The 19,810-nt window shown below is 52.0% G+C and overlaps 1 protein-coding gene across 1 annotated transcript in view; it reads right to left on the minus strand.

The window, feature by feature from the left end:
• COL27A1 (collagen type XXVII alpha 1 chain) overlaps positions 1-19,810 on the minus strand; it is a 160,989-nt gene that overhangs the window by 60,746 nt on the left and 80,433 nt on the right. Inside the window, exons 17-26 of the mRNA XM_025360383.1 lie at positions 17,065-17,118; positions 15,704-15,757; positions 15,023-15,076; positions 12,464-12,517; positions 12,243-12,296; positions 10,545-10,589; positions 9,223-9,276; positions 6,859-6,903; positions 2,118-2,171; positions 172-225 (exon numbers count right to left, since the gene is read on the minus strand). Of these exons, the coding sequence (XP_025216168.1) occupies positions 172-225; positions 2,118-2,171; positions 6,859-6,903; positions 9,223-9,276; positions 10,545-10,589; positions 12,243-12,296; positions 12,464-12,517; positions 15,023-15,076; positions 15,704-15,757; positions 17,065-17,118 (522 nt within the window). The remainder of the gene's footprint in view (positions 1-171; positions 226-2,117; positions 2,172-6,858; positions 6,904-9,222; positions 9,277-10,544; positions 10,590-12,242; positions 12,297-12,463; positions 12,518-15,022; positions 15,077-15,703; positions 15,758-17,064; positions 17,119-19,810) is intronic.

Genomic DNA, 19,810 nt, shown 5'->3' on the forward strand with positions numbered 1-19,810 from the left:
TCAACTCAGCCCCAGGAGGGTATAAAGCCAGGAGGACAGCAGCTAGGCCCCCCGGACAAAGAGGGAGCTGGTCATTCTGAACGTCTTGGGTAAGCGGTTCGCGGAGGACAGCAGAGCTGTCACTCAAGGCTGCAACAGGAGAGGGCAAGAGGATGCAGACTTACTCCTTACCATCGACCCCTTGGGTCCAGGCACACCTGGGGGTCCCATCATGCCACGATCACCCTGTGATGGAGACAGCAATGCAGGCAGGTCACGGCTATGGCTGTGGGGTGGCTCTGTGGGAGGCAGGTGCAGAGGGCCATCCAGAGGCTCAAAGAGAGGTAGGGGTTTGCTCAAGGTCTCTAGAGGGTCCCTGCCTAGTTCACGGCCACATCACCCAGGTGGGGATCTGGGATTTCACTCAGAGGAAGCCAAGACCTCTGGCAAGCCCTGGAAGGCCTCAGTACCCCCTGTAGCGGGCCACGCAGTGAACTTCCCTCCAAGGATGGTCGTGATTAAGGAAGGTGCTAATTACATTGTCCCCTTTGATTCTGGCCCACATCATGTTAGTCCTTATTAGGCCTGGCATCCCCTGGGCTAGGCTTGCTGAGGCAGAAACCGCAAGAGAAGGTGTGTCTTTCACTCTCCTCACCCCCTTTCCAAACCTAGATGAGATGCTAGAGAATCAGAGACATAACTCATTCGCTCTCGAGCAATCCAGACACACTGGGCAGAGTTGGCAGAAGGTAGGTGCTCTGGGTTCGAATCTTGGCTCTGTTTTTATGAGGCCCTGTTTCTTGTATCTGCCCAGCCAGTAAATATTTATTGAGCACCTACCATGTGTCCGACACTATCTGCAAGACTCTGAATATACAGTGGTGAGCAGGCCTGCTCCCATGGAGCAAGGCACTCAGAGGGTTGTAGGAGACACAGTGCAGTGAGGGTGGGGGGTCATGGTGCTAAGGTGTTATCACTGGGGGACTTGACCCACTGGGGGCAGAGCTGGTCAGGGAAAGCTTCCCTCGGGAAGTCGCTCTTGACCCAAGAGCTGAAGGATAATGAAGAGCATCTGAGCAAAAAGGGTGGAGGCAGATGGGGATGGGAAGAGTGCCTTTGGCCAAGGGAACGGCACAGGCAATGATTTGTAGGTGAGAAGGGACATGGGACATTTGAGCAACAGCAGAAGGCTAGAGTTGGCTTTGATGTTGCGCTATCATTATGTAAGATGCCACCACTGGAAAAAACAGGGTGAAGGGTACTATTTTTTGCAACTTCTTGTGAATCTGTCATTATTTCAAAAGAAAAAGTTAAATTTAAAATTTCAAGACAAAAAGTTGAATTTAAAAGGAGAAGGAGCAGAAGGGGAAGGAGGAGGAGGGGGAAGCGAGGGAGGAGGAGGGGGAGAAAGGCAGAGGCCTGAGGGTCGGGGCCACATAGAGTGATACAGTGAGGCACAAGAGGAGCCTGGAGAATTAGGCGGGGCCAGACTTGGGGGGATACTTCCTCCCTCTGGACCTCAGTTCCTCCATCTATTCAATGGGAATAATATTGGTTCTCCCAGAGGGCCTGCTCTGGGGATCGGATCAACCCATACAAAGGAAGGCAAAAGTGCCTCCAAGGCCCTTGGTGGGAGCTGGGAGCCAACAGGAGGCAGAGTGTCTTAGTGAGCAAAGCGTAACTAACCTTTGGCAATGAACCTGGTTCAAATCTGAGCACTGCCACTTATTATCTGGGTGACCTTGAGTAAGTCACCTCCCCTATTTGAGCCTCTGTTATCTCATCTAAAACAGAGGCTTAGCAAGGCAACTTCATCCTTCCTCTTTGTAAAGATGAATCTTTTCCTCCCTGCTCTCGTCCACCCCTGTGCAGGGCCAGTGGAGCTCAGGTCACACGCATCCGCTGGTTGTCACACAAAAGTCTAACTGTGCTTGAGGCTGATGACAGGAGGGCAGGGATGGAACCCCAAGGGATGCCAAGAAAGGGAACAATGGCTCTTGGCAGGCTCAGAATGCCAGGTCAGGAGAGAGGCTAGGGGAGGGAATTCTGAAATCCCCAGGTCAAAGGGCCTCTTCACCTTTTTAAAATTTCAAAACACAAGCTCTAATTGTTTATCTTATCCCCTCAATACCACTTACCTTTTCTCCCACGATTCCTGGCTCCCCAACCAGACCAATGAATCCCATAAATCCCTATGAGACACATTAACAAAAGCAAGAGAAACAACGTGAATCCGGGGACCCAGCCTGCCTGCTCCTTCCCTTGAAGCTCATCTCCCAGCGGTCTCCCGCCCGTGCCTGGTCACCCAGCCAGCATGCGGCTGTGCCGGGGAGAGCGCTGCCTCTCTCTGGGCACCATTCTGACTTCCCTCACTCCACCAGATGGTTCTGATTTTGAAGCCAAGCCGTGGGGCCGCTGCCAACATCCCTGGGAGCGCCACACATTCTTCCCGCGCCAGAAGCAGGCTGGGAGGCTGCCACGTTTGGAGAGCTGGGGTTGGGGCGGGGGGTGGCCCTTAAGCTGAGCTGGGAAGAGGCCATCTGTGCCCATCTTTCGGGGCTCTGGGGCTGTTTCAAAGAGTGAAACAAACCCTCTGGCTGGGATAGAAATACCGTAACAGCCTCCGCCAAGAGAACTGATTGGAATCAGGGAGGCGGAGGCCTCTTTACTGTCTTCTGAAAGGCCTTCTTGCCTGTTTCTGAAAGGGTGCACACACAGACACACGCTGTGGCTCCCGCTGCTCTGCTGAACTCCGCTGGGTGACAACTTGCCTCTGGGTTCCAGGGGGTCTTTCTAGGTGGCCCCAGCCCTTGCCATCTCCCTGAGCAGGCAAACACGCACACATGCAGCGAGGGTGGACAGCCAGGAGGGGTCACCGAGGAAGGCCCACCAATTTCTTATTCAGGCCCTACTTTCTTCCCTGCTAAGGAAAATGCAACTGAGTGGGGAGGGCCTTGTGTGGTTCAGGAGTGCAGAAGTGGCTTCAGAAGAACCCAGATTTGCAGCCAAGAGTGAATTAGGAAAGACGGAGGGATGAGTGGATTTCTTCCACAAAATCCGCTCCCTGTCCCCCAAACCCTGGCCAGAGTAGAATGAGACCTTGGGCCAGGAATAGGCCAGAGGTTGTGTACTCAGGCAATAAAGCCAGTCCAGCTGTCAGTCAACTACAGTGAGAGCGTTACCTCTGAGATCCACACTTTCTTATCTAAAGACAGTTTTAAAGTGGTCACTTCAGCAAGGGCCACACGTGTCTTGCTGCTGCAGCCTGGGATGACAGCTCTGGTTGTGTGGCTCCAAAGACCATGCACCTTCCCCTCCAGCCCAAGGCCTCCAAAGCATGTGGCTGTGAACAGGGCCCAGATCTCCTGTACATCCCAGCACCACCCTGGCACTACACATGGTGGGTCCTGGGCCTGCCTCTAGTTCCCTGGGCTCAGAGACCTTTCTGAAGTATAAGGTAAGAGGGATGAGGTACCAGGTATGAGGTCACAGCTAACATATCACAGAAAATAATCAAATATTTGATTTTTGCAATAACTTAATTTTTAAAAATTAATTAGAACATTTTCCAAGTGATAGCAATATTATAACAGCTTGAACATATTGAGCACTTCCGGTGTGCCAAGCCCTGTACCAGGCACTTTATGTCACTGTCATTCAGTCTTCAGGTGTGTGGGTTCTGGGCAAATCAGTCTCTCAGAGCCTCATCTGCAGAATGGGGGACAATCAAGGTACCTCCCTAACTCCTGGCGCTGTTCTGAATACGGGAGATGGCGCACGATGCGTAGAGGTACTTCATACATGTTCGCTCTTTCCCATCCCCTCTTAATTTATTTTACAAGGGCACAGGGGTAAGACAGAGGCCTGAGCTTCCCACAAGGGAGCAGTCAGACATTTAGAGGATGCCAAATGAAGGGAATAAAAACTGCTCTGTTAAAAGGCCCCTGCCTGATTGGCCCAGAGAAACAGAAATTTCATAGCTACTTTAAATTTATGAGATGTTGGGTCCTGGAAGGCAAGCAGGTCATAAACCTCAAACAAGAAGCCAAACAGGATCCTAATGAATAAGAGCCATACAGAAAGTGCCCCATTGCCCAACCCGCACCCCTGAGACCCCCCTTGGGGTACCGTCCCAGAACATCCTGGCAGGCCTGTTCTTGAGGCCGGTCCAGAGAGGCCAGGCCCCGAAGTCCAGGCAGGTCAACGGAGAAGCAGCTCTGAAAGCTGCGGGCATGGCTGGCTCCTCTCAGGTTGGCAAAGCGGGCACAGGAGGAGGCAGCATTGTTGCCCACAGCGGGCACTGCACAGGCGGGATCCGGGTCCCCAGTTTTGGGGAGGAGGCTAGCCTGGTCCTCACATTGCCTACAGATAAAGGGCCATTGTCTGCTATGGGAGGTTTTCTTTCTCCTCTCATATGCTAGGCCTTGGGGATACAACTGAGAATGAAAGGGCTATGGACGCTGAGCTGCACTAGACAGCTCAGTGTGATGTGTTTCCATGCGTGGCTGCCCCTGGACGGGGCGTCTTGAAGGCAAGACCCATGCCCTGTCCTCAGCACCTCAACCAGGGCCTGGCAAGCAGTCTGTGCTCTGTTAGAGACATGCCAGGGCTCAGGAGGTCAGCGAGTTTTCAGCCCTCGAGGCAGGCATTGGGAACCCAGCAGACCTCAGTGTCAGTCTTGCCTCTGACAGTGATGTTACTGCCTGTGAGATCTTGGACAAGTTACTTAACTTCCCAGAGCCTCAGTTTCCTCATTTGCAAAATGAGGATAGTAATATTGACTGCCATAGACGATCGCGTAGATAGCATTTGGCACAGAGTCTGGTACCTAACAGGTGACTAATGAATGTCACTGTTATTGGGTCGTTGCAAAAGTAATCCCAGTTTTTGCCGTTATAATGGTAAAAACTGCGATTACTTTTGCACCAACCCAATACTATGATTACAAGGAGGTCCCGTGGTGTGAGCTTCAGAACTTTCCCAGGGATCCTCTGATTCTGCAGTGAACAGAAAATGCCTGCCCTTTCACTGTGACTACATGGGGTGGGGGCCAGGGGAATGGCTGGCATGGTACCTCCATGTGCCTTACAGCAGCCACAGGGTTCCAGCTCTGCCTCCTTCCTGCTACTGTCCAAGCTGCCTGGGCAGCAAGCTGGGCGCTCTGCTGACCAAATGAGCCTGGGCTGCTCCAGGCGAGGTTCCCACCCCTCCTGGGCCTGGTTCTGCCACGATCCCACTTGGTGATCTTGGTCAAACCTGCTTCTCCTCCATAAATCCCAGATTGCCAACATGGAATCGAATCTGGGGGTTCTAAACCTGGGGTCTCTGTCAGACTCTATGAACAGAATTCAGAGAGTATATCAACTTGAATGGAAAAAAATTAAAACTCTTATTTTCATGAACCTCTAACTGAAATTTACATGTGCCTCAAATATGAGTGTAGGCAACAAACCACAGTAGTATTACAAGGACCTGGGACTGTCCCAGAAAGTGACATGTCACATTACCATCATTGCTGCAGAGATCTCAAAATACATCACTAAGGCTTGGCATTACTTTAAAATTGAGGCCGCTGTTACACTTGCTGCTAGAACTCATTATTTAATGCATTGCCAAAGAAGCATATATATGACTATATTAAATGTTAACATATTTTCATAATTGCATTTCCATATAATCAGTTTCCTTTGTTTTTAATTTTAGGCATTTACAAACTCTATTCTGAGAAGGGGATCCTTGGGCTTTTCCAGCCTGGCAGAGAAATCCAAGGCACAAAAAATGGTTAGGACTCTTAGATACAGTGATTTCCAAGGATGTTTGTGTTCTGACTTCCAAGACCCTGCATATCTATTTCCCGAGGGCCCTACCATTAGCATAACTATGAAATTGAATTTGCTGATCAAATTGCCCTTTTTTTTTTTTTTTTTTTCCAATCAGGAAATATATCCAGGCCACAGCAGCCTTTCCAAACTCCTGGGCTTCCCACAGAATGCGCTCGAATGTCACTGGAAAGAGTTCAAAAATCCAGGCCTCCCCCTGCTTTAATTCCTTTCTTCCCCCAACAGATGTTGCAGGCCTGGTGAGGAAGCCCATCGTGTGTGACTCTCACGCCACTGACAGGGTTTCGCAGTGTGGCCAAATTCCTCTATGGTCATCCCAAGCATCAGTCGTTCCAGCTTGAGGAAGCCCCTTCCAGAAATGAGCTCCATATTTAAAGGAGTGGAGGAGATGAACACCTCTCCACCTCTGAGTCCTGAGGTTAAGCTTTCAGGAGACCCCAGGGCTGGGCAGGAAGGACTGAAGCTGTCCGTCCGCCCATCACTCAGAGCTGTTTCTCTGGACTTTAATTGAAGGTCGTGATCCTCAAACCTCCATTTTAATGACTAGTTACAACCTCTTCTCTTCTTCAGACCTTGACCAACCACCAGAGCCACTGGTTTGGATTTCATCTTCTATATAATTTAGGGATGCCTAGACCAAGGGCCTTTGGCAAGTGGTAACACTTCTCTGGCTTTTGGCTTCCTGATCTATAAGCTGATGGGAACATGAGCAACGACTGCCAAGGGCTCCTCCAGTTTTAACGTCCTGGGGGAGCAGTCACATAACCTCTTTGGGCAAATGCACCAAAAACCTGTGTGTAGAGTCAGGCTGTGGGAAAAAGCTGTCAGGACTCTGATCTACGCCTTTCTCATTTAGAGACTTCCCCGCTCTGAGGGTCACCGTCTACATCCATCAAAGGGGTAGAGGACTGAACCTACCTCGGGAGTTGTTCTGAGAATTACACGAGGTGATGCCTGGAGGGTGCTGGGCAAAGGGCTTGGCACAGAGTAAGGGCCCAAAAAAATGGAGCCACTCATTCAGAGACTGTTGCTAACTAACCTGCTCTCCCACAGGCCCCGGCCGACCAGGATCCCCTGGTTCCCCCTGCAAAGAGACAAAGAGGAGGATGGATTAGGATGGCAGATGAAAGTCTAGACCTCCTGGGGAAGTCCCAGGCCTGCTGGCCTTAGTTGCCATTGATGGGGATGAACCAGGGATCTTATCTCCAGTGTGTGGTCTTGGAGACCCCCAACAAATGGGGCAGAGTCAAAGGGGCACTTGGACAGAATCTCAAGCAGACATGACTCTAGTCACCCATTCCCTCTGAGGGGGCCTTGGCTTACTCAGCACCCAGATGTATATGTCTCATCTAGGTCCTTCAGAAGCCCACTGCATTTTGTGGAGGTGGAAAATGAGGCCCAGAGAGGTGAAGTGACCTGCCTGAGGTCACACAGTGAGCCACAGGTAGGGCTACAACCGAAACCTTGGTCTGCCCGGTTGAAATGCACATTCCGAGCCAGGTGCGGTGGCTCATGCCTGTAATCCCAGCACTTTGGGAGCCCGAGGTGGGCAGATCACCTGAGGTCAGGAGTTTGAGAACAGCCTGGCCAACATGGAGAAACCCCCTCTCTACTAAAAATACAAAAATTAGCTGGGTGTGGTGCTGCATGCCTGTAATCCCAGCTACTTGGGAGGCTGAGGCAGGAGAATTGCTTGAACCCAGGAGGTGGAGGTTGCAGTGAGCCGAGATTGCACCACTGTACTCCAGCCTAGGTGACAAGAGAGAGACTGTCAAAAAAAAAAAAGAAAAGAAATGCATATTCCCACTGCATCAGGCTGTCCTATCGCAGGAAGAGCAGGGACATGGGACGTCAGGGCACCAGGGTCCTAGACCTCAGCACACCAGAGCTCTGCCACCAGCTCACAGGTGGCTGGGGTGAGTCCCATCTCTGCTCTGGGCTCAGCTGCCCCAGCTATAAAGAAGGGAAATCAGACTCATTTGTCTTCAAGGCTCTGTCCCACTTTCACATTGGGTGGCCTATCTCGGCCTTGTCTGTCTGTTTTGTCCCATGCTGAGGTGGCTCCTGCTCCTCAGGCGGCCACAGCGCCCCGGTCTCCCCACAGCAGACCTGTGGGATAAATCCACACAAGCGATGTCACCACTCCCACCACAGAAACCCAACTGGTATCTGAGGGAGAGAGGCCGAAACCTCAGACGGCAGGACACGAGCTCGGGCTAGCCAGGAGTTTGGCGCATACAGGGATGTGGCTTACTGCGAGCCTGGGTGGAGCCTCCTCCCCCTTCAGCTCCTCCCCGGACCTCATGAAAACTGGAGGGGCCAGGACAGATGCGTGGGCCATTTCCCCAGAAGGGAAGTAGCTGTGGATGACCTGGGCTCCCCCGGCTCTATCCTAACCTCCTGTGGGTTTGCCCATCTGTAATCTTGACCCGATAATCTTTTGCCCAGAATGGCTAGGAAACTCCAACTCAAGGAGAGTCCTTGGAAAACTATTAAGTGAGGCTGCCCATGGGCTGAGGATCATTACTGTCCCACCTTGGGCCAGGACTTTTTTGATAATATTTTTTAAAAACCCTATTAATATATGTACTATCTATTTACTATGCAGAATAGGGAAAATATAGAGGTCCACAGAAGAAAATGAAAATCTCCTATTGTCCCACCACCCAGAATTAATCCCTGTCCACTTTCTAGCCTCTGCTCTGTGCGTAAAGAAACAGGGTGCCATGTTGGCCAGGATGGTCTCGATTTCTTGACCTCATGATCTGCCTGCCTCAGCCTCCCGAAGTGCTGGGATTACAGGTGTGAGCCACCGCACCCAGCCAGCATGGTGAAACTCTGTCTCTACTAAAAACACAAAAAATCAGCTGGGTGTGGTGGCGCACGCCTGTAGTCCCAGCTACTCAGGAGGCTGAGGCAGGAGGACCGGTTGAACCTGGGAGGTGGAAGTTGCAGTGAGCCGAGATCGCACCACTGCACTTCAGCCTGCAACAGAGCAACTCCGTCTCAAAAAAAAAAAAAAAAAAAAAAAAAAGAGAAAAGAAAATAAAAAGAAATGGTGCAACCCAGCCCCTGCTACAGGCTCACACTTGGGCATTTCCTTTTATAACCTGTTTCCTCCACCACCCCCACCCCACATTCAGATATCTTCCCATCTTGTAAAATAGCCCAAAACACCATCTAGGGTGGCTGCACTATATCCCACTACTTGAACAATCCCCCACAGTTGGACACTTAGGTTATGTCCATTTTTTTCATCTTTTACCAATACTTTGTTCTAAATGGGAACCAATTTTTTTCTCCCTTTTCACAACTGGCCGTGGGATTTGCGGTTTGAATTGGGGCCTGAATATGTAGGACCCCCTCTTTCCTCTTGTCCCAAAGGATCTCCAGGTCCCCTTACCTTCACGCCATCCAGGCCGGGCCTCCCAGGAAAGCCCTTCCTGCCAGGCTGACCCTGCAACAGAGAGAGAGGTAAGTGGGAGAAGCTGGGCAGGGGCAACATTGCTGGGGTCCAGGAGCCCCAAGGACCTGGCATGGGGTATCCATGGCTGTAGAGAGCCACATACCCTGGTGGCCGGGGGCATAGAACCCTGAGTCCACCAGGTGGCCAGCCGTCCTGGAATGCAGGCAGGGTTTCCAGTTGCGTGAACTCTGAGAAGCCTCCCCCATCCCTGGGCTGGTCTTCCTGTTGCAAATGAGGATGATGACACCTGCCTTCAGGGAGTGAGGGAAAGGAAGGAACTTGGCAGATGATAGGGGGCACAGGGAAGGGAATGGTTTATGTAAGTGGTCCTCAAAGTGTGGCCTGAGGACTCCAGGGGTCCCTGAGACCCTTTCAGAAGGTTCACGAGGTCAAAATGATTTTCATAATAACACTAAGAGGTCATTCGCCTTTGTCACTGTCACTCTCGTGAAAGTAAGTGGCATCATCCCGAGGCTGCATGGTGTGCGATATTGTCAGTGGGCTGAATGCAGAAGCAGAGCTGAGAAGCCAGCTGACTTCTATTAAGCCAGACATTAAAGAGATCTGCAAAAATGGTAACACAACGCCACTCTTTCCACTCAATTATTTTGCTATGGAAAATAGAGTGAATTCTCCTAAACATATTATTTTTATTAACAGGAAATGAGCTTATGATTAATCTTCAATGAATGAATAAATACATTTAAAGTCTCTTGGTTTTAATTACTAATCTCAGTAGATGCAACCCACACAAACAAAGGTCTTTGGGTCCTCCATCATTTTTAAGAGTGTAAAAATCTCTGGATACCAGAAACTTCATGAACTGCTGGTTTATGCAATGGCTGGGATCAAAGGGGGTGTGGGACAAGTGACTTCGGAAAGGCAGCTTGGAAAAGCGCAGAGGGCTCGGGCTAAGGGCCCAGGCAGGGCGTCCCCACTGCCTGGCTGTGAGATGTTGAGCTAAAGCCTTCACTCTTGTTTGCCTCTTCTCTAATGAAACCAAGGAAAGCAATCCTGTGTCATGGGAGAATCAAGGAGAATAAATACTGACATGAAGCACCTGGCATATAGGGGGTGGGCAGTGACAGTCAGTTTCCTGGCTCTTGTCTCTCTCCTTTGGGTCTGTCCTAGTTCTCTCTCTGGCTGGTACAAGGCCCTCACTGATGACTTCCCTCTGGAGCACTGACCACGTTGCCCTGCCTGTGCACAGCTGGCTCAGCTCCCATGAATGCCACCTACCCCAGGCTAGTGATACTCACCTCCAAGCCAGGGGCCCCTGGTGGCCCCATGGGTCCCTCATCTCCCTAGAATTGGGAGACACGAGAGAGGAAAAAAGGAGAAAGTTAATCCAGTTGGACTTGCAGAGATCTTGTCCTGTATGGAGGGAAAGGGATGGACGGAGGAGAGCCCTCCTGGACAAAGAGAAACAGTATCCCTGGCCCACCTGCCTGGCCCCACTCAGGGCAGAGGCTCCACTGGCCATGGCCTAAAGGCCAGGCTACACAGTGACTTCCAGTGAATGGCGACTCCATGGAAGTCCTGGGCATCAGAGTTAAACCCCATGGTGTTCTGTGAGGAACAGAGCCTCAAACTGCAGTTCAAAGATGTAGGCTCTGAGTTTTGCCATTTGCTCACTGGCAGACCTCAGCCTCGCTGTGTTTCAGTTTTCTAGAGTGGAGAAGATCATCCTCAAGTATAGTAAATGGCTTCAGCTGAGTTCCTGGAGCTCAGCAATGATGCCTTATTCTTTCTTGCAGCCACCCCCAAACATCACTTGGGATGGTGCAGTGTCTAGGGGGTGTTTGGTGAATGAATGAATGAATGAATGAAGACTTGAACAAGTAGCAGACATACATCTTGAGTGGTAATGTGAGTGTAGACAGAAGCACGTGGCTGGCGCCAGTCCCTCCTCTCCCCCACTTTCCCGCTTCTGGCCCATGAGACTCTCCTGGTCCCCTCCAATCCCCACAGGCTCAGGGAGCCTCCGAATTGGCTCCTTCTGGTATGCCAGGCCTGACCAAGGGGCTCCCTCCAGAGCCACTCCCCAGCTCCTTTCCCCCAGCTTCCAGGAAAGCAACTCCACGTGGTGGCTCCCAGAGCCAGCGCTGGGACCCCGCCAGACCCAGAGCCAGCCCAAGAAGGGATCCATGTCAGCTGGATGCCCGCCTGCGGTTGCGGTAAATCTGGGCTTCCCGCACCCTCAGCCCAGGGCTGTGTGTCACGGGGGCCTGGCGCCTGAGCTAAGGTAAGTGGGGCACAGGAAGGCTAAGGATGGCCTCATGCACAGGACAAAATCAGGGGCCTACCCACTGAGTGCCCACCTGGTGCTCCAACAGCCCCATAGAGACCCTTCCCAACCCACTTCATCAGGTGCACATAAATAAGCAGATCGATGCTCTGCCACTCACTAACTGTGCAAGTCAATGTAATATTCTGGAGGTGCCCCCAGGCCACTCCCAGGAAGCACAGAGTTGACAGCACAGGACGTATGTCATGGGCTTTGGGTTCAAGCAGACCCGGGTTCCCACTGTGGCCCTGCCTGCTACTAACCATAAGACCCGACTGAGTCTTTTTTCCTCTCTGGGCCTCAGTGGCTTCATCTGTAAAATGGGGCTGATAATTCCTACTCCCCCATTAATGTCCTCATAAACTGCTACTGTGAGCATGGCATTGGCAGTAGTTCTGGGAAAGAAAACTCCAGGGTGATGAGGGTGCAGTGGAGGGAGGGTGCGGGGAAGCCACCCTGCCAGGTGACAGCAGGGCAGAGAAGGTCCCTGGAAGGGGCATGGGCAGAGCTGTATAGGATGAGCTGGTGGGTGAGTCTGGGGCAGCCCTGGGTGGTGTCCTGGCTGAGGGGGCTCCAGCCCCAGCTAAGACCTTCAGTACCCAGGACAGGGCAGGCTGGGGGGCTGCAATCAGGCCAGGATGGGCAGTGGAGCGGGGCCAGACAGTCTCACCTCGGGCCCCAGCTGCCCACGGGGTCCCGGCAGGCCTCGGGCTCCAGGCTTACCCTGGGGAGAAGGGAACAAAAAGGGAGAATCAGAGGCGGCACCTCCATCTCCATCACAGGCTGGCAAGGCACCCCCTGCTTCCAAGCCAGACAGCCAGCCCTTGAGGCCTGTGGTTTCTGCAGAGCTGTCTGCTCCTCCAACTGGAGCTGCCCTGGGCAGGTACTTACCTTCATGCCTTCCGGGCCGTTGTCGCCAGGGGGGCCGATGTCTCCTGGGAATCCCTGAGGGGAAGCAGAGAGCAGGGTCACCCACGGAGGCTATGAAGGGAGTGCTACAGGTATGCATCTTGCAGGGGGACTGACTGGGTTTCCATCTTCTCCTGCTGGGATGGGACCCCAGGCAGGTCAGTTAACCACCTTGATCCTACAGTCCTCAGTTCTAAAACAGGGTGCGTGGTTCCAGCCCTGACACCTCAGAGAGTTGCTGAGACAATACACCGAATGGTGCAGGAAAGCATTAAGGTTGTGACAAGGAAGGTCACACTCAAGGTCATTATTTCTCAAATCCGGTGCTGCTACCGGGTCAGAATTATGGGTGTCTGGGGACATTGCTCCCCAGGGCCAGCCATGCCTTGCCCTGAGAAGTCTTGTCTTTTGACTGCAGTAATCCTGCAGAGAGGATGATTTTCTGGGTTTGCTGTGACTTTGAAAGCATTGAAAAGCGCTGATATAATTAACGTCAGCTCCAGTCACTGTAAGCTGAAGTCCTTCCTACATCTTGGCCACATGTGTTAGACTCTGCCCCACTCTACCCATGGGGGCTCCCTGCTTCCCGATGAGGGCCATCCCCCTGGGATGACTGTACAATAGAAGGTTCTTCCCGCACGGAGCGGAATCACCTCCCTTCCCTGCAATATCCTCGTGCTCCTCCTTAGGGTCCCACAGAGCACAGGGACTCCCTCTCCCCACAGTGGTCTTTGCACAATTTGGAGACCTGTCATGCGGTTCCCAGAGCCCTGCCCTCCTCCTGTGCTACCCTGAGCAAGTTCCTTAGCCTCTCTGGGCCTCAGCTTCCTTATCTGTAAAATGGTGCCTGTAACACCTCCCTTACAGGGCTGTTCTTAAGTTTAAATGGAACCAGCAAAGTTGCAAGTGCTCAGTAAAAACTGCATCCAAAATGATTTTGGGTCCTGTACCCTGGGAAAAGAACTCTGCCTGGGGTGGGCCCATCTCTAAGTGAGACCTTGGTAGTCAGGATGCTGAGCAAATCCTGATGCTCACTCGCATCTGACCCATTGATGAGTGAGAGATGATTCGCCCGGGTGCTGGAGAGCTGGAGCTCCCTCCCATGGTCTCTGGGAAAGAAGCAGGCAGGGTGCTGACGCGCTTATCAGCTTCTGCGCTTATCAGCTTCCGCCTTCAGCTGAGCAGAGCTATCTCCCGGCTACGGAGTTGGCCAATCAAAACAGAACACAAAGATGGGCGAGGCTAATGGCTAAATTGTCCAGGGACCCAGGAGAGGGCCAAAGCAGACCTTATTTGCTCTTACATAGCAGAGCAACCCTGAGGAAGCCACTCTCCTGCTCTGTGACTCAGTTTCTTCAACTGTAAACTGGTTGTAGTAATATCTCCCTCATGTGCCTCTGTGGTGATTCAGAAAGTTCTCATCTCGAGGACACTACACAGCCTCCTGGCACCAGGAGGTGCCTAATAAATGTGAGGGAGCATGCCTTCCACCCTCATGGGCCAGAATGCTGGGAAAGCCGGACTCTCAGAAAAGCCTTTTTCCAGTGACCAGAGGAGGGAATTGGGGCCATGGAAAAGAGGCCAAGTCCATTTGTCTAAAGATAGGACTGTGTGGTGGCCAAAGTCAACACAGTGGAAAGTCAGAACTTGTAGCTTTTAGGAAACATTTCCTCATCCATCCGAGTGATAGCAGAAGTGATCCTTGGAAGGGTCCGGACTATCCGCAGAGCCACACTTTTGTCTTGGATGCAGAGACCTCATGGGTGAGCAAGACCTGGAGGCCAGTGATTTGTGGGTGGGGGGGGCTCCAACTGGGGTTGGCCTAGGTGCCGATGATCCTGAGAGGGACAACAGCCCTGGCTCCTGCTCAGCCCAGCTTTCTAGACACGAGACGCATGCTAAAGAGAGTGGGGGTAAAGAGAACCTGGCCAGCTTGCTTTGCTCCATTACGTGTGAATTCTGAGTTGATCATTCAGGTGTAGCCTACCTGTGCCAATGATCACACATATCGGAAACCCTCAGGGTCTCTCCTTACTCAACTAGAGTTATTATATGAATTGTTAAATCTATCCTTATTTCTCATTCTTCATTCAAAAGTCTGAATTTTCATTTACCTCTTGCTCCCCATACTGGGAAGCTCTGAGCCCTGAATCGTTCCACAGTGGCTGTGGGTGGTTAGGAAAGTTCCAGGGCTTGGAGAGGGAACTCTAAGTGGAGAATGTGGGAAGCTCCTGTGAGGGGCCCAGACAGTGGCGCACAGAGGGCTTTCATGAATCACAAAGCTGCGGTGGCCACTAAGTTGGCAGAGGACTCTGAGGCCAGCTTTTTGTCCCTGTTGACTTTTGAGAGCCCCTGGGTAAGAGCAGAAGAGCAGAAAGGGAAAATAAATGATTGCTGATCTAGGAATTTCTCCTTTCAGCCTCATCTCTCATATCCTGCATGACCTAAAGCAAGTCTTTCCCCGTCTCGGGGCCTCAGTTTCCCAGGGACGAGACCGAGTCCCAGCTGCAGCCAGACACAGAGAAATGGGGCATCACATACCTCGGGTCCAGGGGGCCCGGGAAACCCAATGGATCCTTTGTCTCCAACTTTGCCCTGTGGAAGAGAAAAGGTTGCAGGGAGGCAGGGGTGAGGGCCCCACCTTCCATGAACCCCCCGCGTTACCCCCCTGGCTGTGGGTAGTTGGAAAGTTCAGGAGCATGTGCATAAAATCCCCCCGGACAACTAGAAGGAGCCACCATTCAAACTCTACCTCCTGCACTTACTAACCACGGGACCCTGGGCAAGTCACTTCAACCTTCGGAATCTTAGTTTGCCCATCCGCAAAATGGGAGCAATATTAATTCCCTAACTCCTGGGGTAGTTGGCAGCCTTCAAAGAAACAAAGTTCAGAAAGACACACAGCAACACTCAATAAATGACAGCCACTGCTGTTATTGATAACATCACTACTGTTTACAAGACATCAGGAACCCCAGATCATCATCAGGGTTTTGTCGGCGAATAAGGCCTGCCTCTGAAGCTGGCTGAGTTACTGAGCCTCTCACAGCGTCCTCATCTGTGAAATGAGCAGATCCCATTCCTGCCCTGCCCTGCCCTGCTGCTCCCAGGAGCTCTGCTGCAGGAGGAAATGAGGTCTTCGAGGTGAAGGTGTCCCCAGCCACGTTCCATGATCAGTCAGAAAGTGTGAGATTTGAGGGTGCTGGAGGAGCAGGTACTTACCAGAGGCCCTGGCTTCCCCCGTGCGCCGGGGAACCCTGGCAACCCCTGGCTCCCCTGGAAGAGATCCAGAGCAGGCTGGGGTTAGTGAGGAAGAGAAATGGCCAGGTGAACAGCCGCCCAGTCCTCCTGCTGGTCCCAGGCCCAGAGAATGCCCACCTTGGAGGAGGATGAGCTCCTTCCTTCCTTTCCCTGCTGCGGGCTCGACTTGGATCACACCTGCCTGACACCCCTATAGGCTGGGCCCCAGGAAATGCTAATGAGAAACAGCAGCCCCTGTCCTCACCAGGAAGAATCAGGGACCCTGAGGCTGCATGCAGGCTCCGCAGTGCCTCTGACGCCTGGGGAACTGTGGAGACTGGGTCCAGTAGCGGAAGAGCCAGGCCTGCTGTGGTTCACAACCCGGAGATACCAAGGCTGGGTCAGGACAGGCCAGTGAGGAGGGAGGGAAGAGGAAGAGGGAGAGCTGGCTAACATCTGGGCCTCATTGACTGGCCGGGAGAGTTCCAGATGCGGCCACATGATGCCAGACACAGGCAAAGGGGAGCAAGTCTCAGCAGGCCCACAGCTGTGCTCTGGAAGTCAAGGCCACCTCAGTTTGATCCCGTAGTCAGTATGTCATTTTGTAAGGCCAGTTACCTTATCCTAAATATTCATGGTCAAGGGCAGGACCCTGAGCCCAGCTCCATCAGGGCAGTCTGGAGCCTTGTTCTCAGGGAACTCACTGTCCGGCGGGGACTCAGCACAAGTCACCCAAAATCAGAGGAGAAGGGTGGCACCACCAGCGAGGGAAGGACATGCCTCTCAGGGCACTTAGAGAGGGAAATGGCCACTTTCTGAGCAGCTGGGGAGATGGCCTCTGAGCAGGGTGGCGTGGAGAGGCTGGGTGGAGGGGTCCCGGGCGGGTAGCAGTCTGTGTGTATGTACAGAGGCGCACAGCAGGCGGTTCGGTGGGGCTGGAGTGCAGGGCTGTAAGGGGGACAGCAGGAGTGTATCAGAGAGATGCACTCACTGGGGTCCTGATGTCTGGTTAGGGAGCCAGGGTGCCATTCTGAGAGCAATAGAGAGCCATGGATGGTGTGTGAGCGGAGAGCACAGCTTTGCCCTCAGAAGAACAATTGGGTAGCAGTAAGAAAGAAAGAGAGAAAGCAAGAGGCTGGGGCCCAGAAATAAGTTAAAAGGTCACTGTAAAGTCGAAGGAAGAGATGACAAGTGGATCAAGGATGGAGAAGACTGGATTATTTCAAAGGCAGCCGTCTCACAGGTGGGTCCTGGCTCATGATGGGCCCTAGGAAGGAAGCCAGGACCAGGGAACAGCAAGGCAGGGGCAGGGGCAGGGGGAGGGGAAAATCTGATGCAATTACCTTGTCTCCTTGGAATCCGGGATCTCCCGACACACCTGGAACCCCTTGTTCACCCTAAGTACACACCAGCAAAGAAGGTTACAATGGAGACCACATGGGCTCTGGAAGCCTCCCCCACAGACCCCCTGGCAAGGTACAGCTGTGCCGAGGCTGTTTCCCAAGTCGGATCTGGCCAGCAGCAGCCTTGTGAAAGGAAAGGACGGGCCCCTGGCGAGAAAAGCAGGCGGTGGCGGGGGGAGGTGAGCTGGCCGATGTGCAGACTTGCCTGGGGCTGCTGGGATGGCTGGAAACGCCACTAACAGAAGCTAAGCTGCCCACTGCCCAGTGTCAACTGGCCTTGCCTGGAGAACTGACGCAGAGCAAATGAAGTGTTTGATCCTTCAGCCTCTTCATCATCAACTGGTATTGTCACACAGGGGTGAGGGCAGCATGTGCAAGGGCCTCACACCAATGTGGTTTCGGAGTGTTTGCGTCTGCTGTTTGATATTTTTCACCATCAGACTGAGCTGTCACTTCCTCCTCCTGTGGGGGTTTCTGTGCTAGCAAGCAGCTTTGGTCTACTTTTTTTTTTTTTTTGAGATGGAGTCTCACTCTGGTTGACCAGTTTGGAGAGCAGTGGTGCGATCTTGGCTCTCTGCAGCTTCGACCTCCCGGACTCAGGTGATTCTCCCACCTCAGCCTCCCCAGTAGCTGGGACTACAGGCGTGTGCCACCACGCCCAGCTAATTTTTATTTTATTTATTTATTTATTTTTAGTAAAGATGGGGTTTCACCATGTTGCCCAAGCTGGTCTTGAACTCCTGGACTCAGAAGATCCGCCCGCCTCAGCCTCCCAAAATGCTGGGATTACAGGCGTGAGCCACTGTGCCCGGCCGATCTACTTCTAATTAACTATTTTAATCAGCTATAGCATGGGAAATCAGATTTCCTGGCTTGTTAAGACTATGTGTAAACAGCGAGTAAATTGGTCTTGACTTAAGTCTGGGTGTTTGTCTTCTAACACGATGTACTGCACAGGCTTAGTGACACTGATTCTGGCTGCTGGAGGCCTCTTCTCCTCCCTCCCTGTTTTTAGCCATGCTCTGAACGGGCAGTCCAGATTGGGAGCTGCTTCCCCTTAGGGCGGGAACCACCTCACACGGCCGTCACCTCACCCTATCCAGCCCTCCACGTTGGACATTACTGACACGCTGTCGGCCCCAGGATTCAAAATACATTTACAACCCTGGGAGCAGGAGAAAGAATGGGGAGAAAAATCCGGGAAAATGGAGAACCTTAGAAAACCCACACATGGCTAAGGCCATGACCTAACAAAAGAACTTCCTTAATAGAACAAAAGTCAGAATTTAAAAAAAAAAAAAAAAAAAAAAAAAAATTTTTTTTTTGAACTGACTTTGTTTTTTCCAATTTGGAAAATCCTGTACAACATCCTGGTGTTTGGGGAACCACAGGACTTTTTTTTTTTTTTCTTTTTTTTTTTTTAAATGTCCAAGAGAGGAGTGAAGGGGTGAATAAAAAGAGTGAAAATAGAAAAACAAGGAAAGTTTAAAAGGCACCTAGGAAATCAGAACAATGAATTTGAAGGGAGCTGGGCTCGGAGCAGGAGCTTTGCTTCCAGAATGCTCCTCCAGGCTGAGAGAGGGAGCCAAGCGGTTGTAAGTGGGACTGAGTCCAGGATGGGTCATGGAAAATCTGGGATTTGAGGCAGGAGCAACCTTGGAACATGAAGGGATGGCTCTGTCATCCCAGGGTAGGGCCAGGGGACACGGATGTGCGCGTGGCTGATCGGAACACAGCCTTAAGGCTCCTCTCCACCAAAGGAAAAGGGGTTTCTTTCTCCCCCCGCTCTTTTTTCCCCTAAAGACATTTGATTTTCTTAAAAACTATGGGCATGAAAATAATTTCCTCCTCCTTTTTTTTCCAGAGTTTTCACCTCTCTAAATGTCCCAGGCAACTCCCATCAGCAAGCCAGCCGAATTCCATGTAACACATTTATTTCCATGTTCCTGAAGCAACACTGAGCTGAGACCAGCTCCGCAAAGGGGCCTATAAAAAGCTCACTGCCTACACTCTCATTTTCCCCGGCTTCCTTTCTCTCTCGTTCATGACTTCAACATTTCCAGAGCGCTGATGTCTCAAACCTTGGGATAAACAGGTAGGTGTGGGGAACCCCCCGTCTCCATCAGAAAGCCCCTTCAAAGAGGGAGGGCTCTGGCAGAGGGGTGTAGCAGACAGCAGGGTAAGGGGCGGGCAGAGGTGGGTTGTGGCTGGAGGCTTGGGCATGGCAGAAGGAGATGGAAGAGGTAGAAACAGGTAGAGAAAGGACTGGGGTTGGCATTGCACCCAGCTGGCTACCCAGGGATAGGCTTGCATAATACAATCTGGATATGTCCATTTTCACCCAGCAATTCTAATGTTCTAAAAGTCCAGGGGCCTGCAAATCTCTTTCTCTCTCTGGGTCTTGGTTTCTCCAGCTGTGAGATGTAGGCACTGTGAAATATGAACTTCCCAGAGTCTCACTAGCTCTGACCTTCTGACCTTAGTTCTGCTTAACAGTTGAGGTCTCTGGAGCCAGGTAACTCTCTACTTACCAGCTGTGTGGCCTCAGGGAAGCTTCTTTTTTTGAGATGGAGTCTTGCTCTGTCGCCCAGGCTGGAGTGCAGTGGCGCGATCTTGGCTCACTGCAACCTCTGCCTCCCAAGTAACTGGGATTATAGAATCAAGCTATTCTCCTGCCTCAGCCTCC

The sequence above is a fragment of the Theropithecus gelada genome, chromosome 15 (genome assembly GCF_003255815.1).
Source record: "Theropithecus gelada isolate Dixy chromosome 15, Tgel_1.0, whole genome shotgun sequence".
NCBI classification, from domain to species: domain Eukaryota; kingdom Metazoa; phylum Chordata; class Mammalia; order Primates; family Cercopithecidae; genus Theropithecus; species Theropithecus gelada.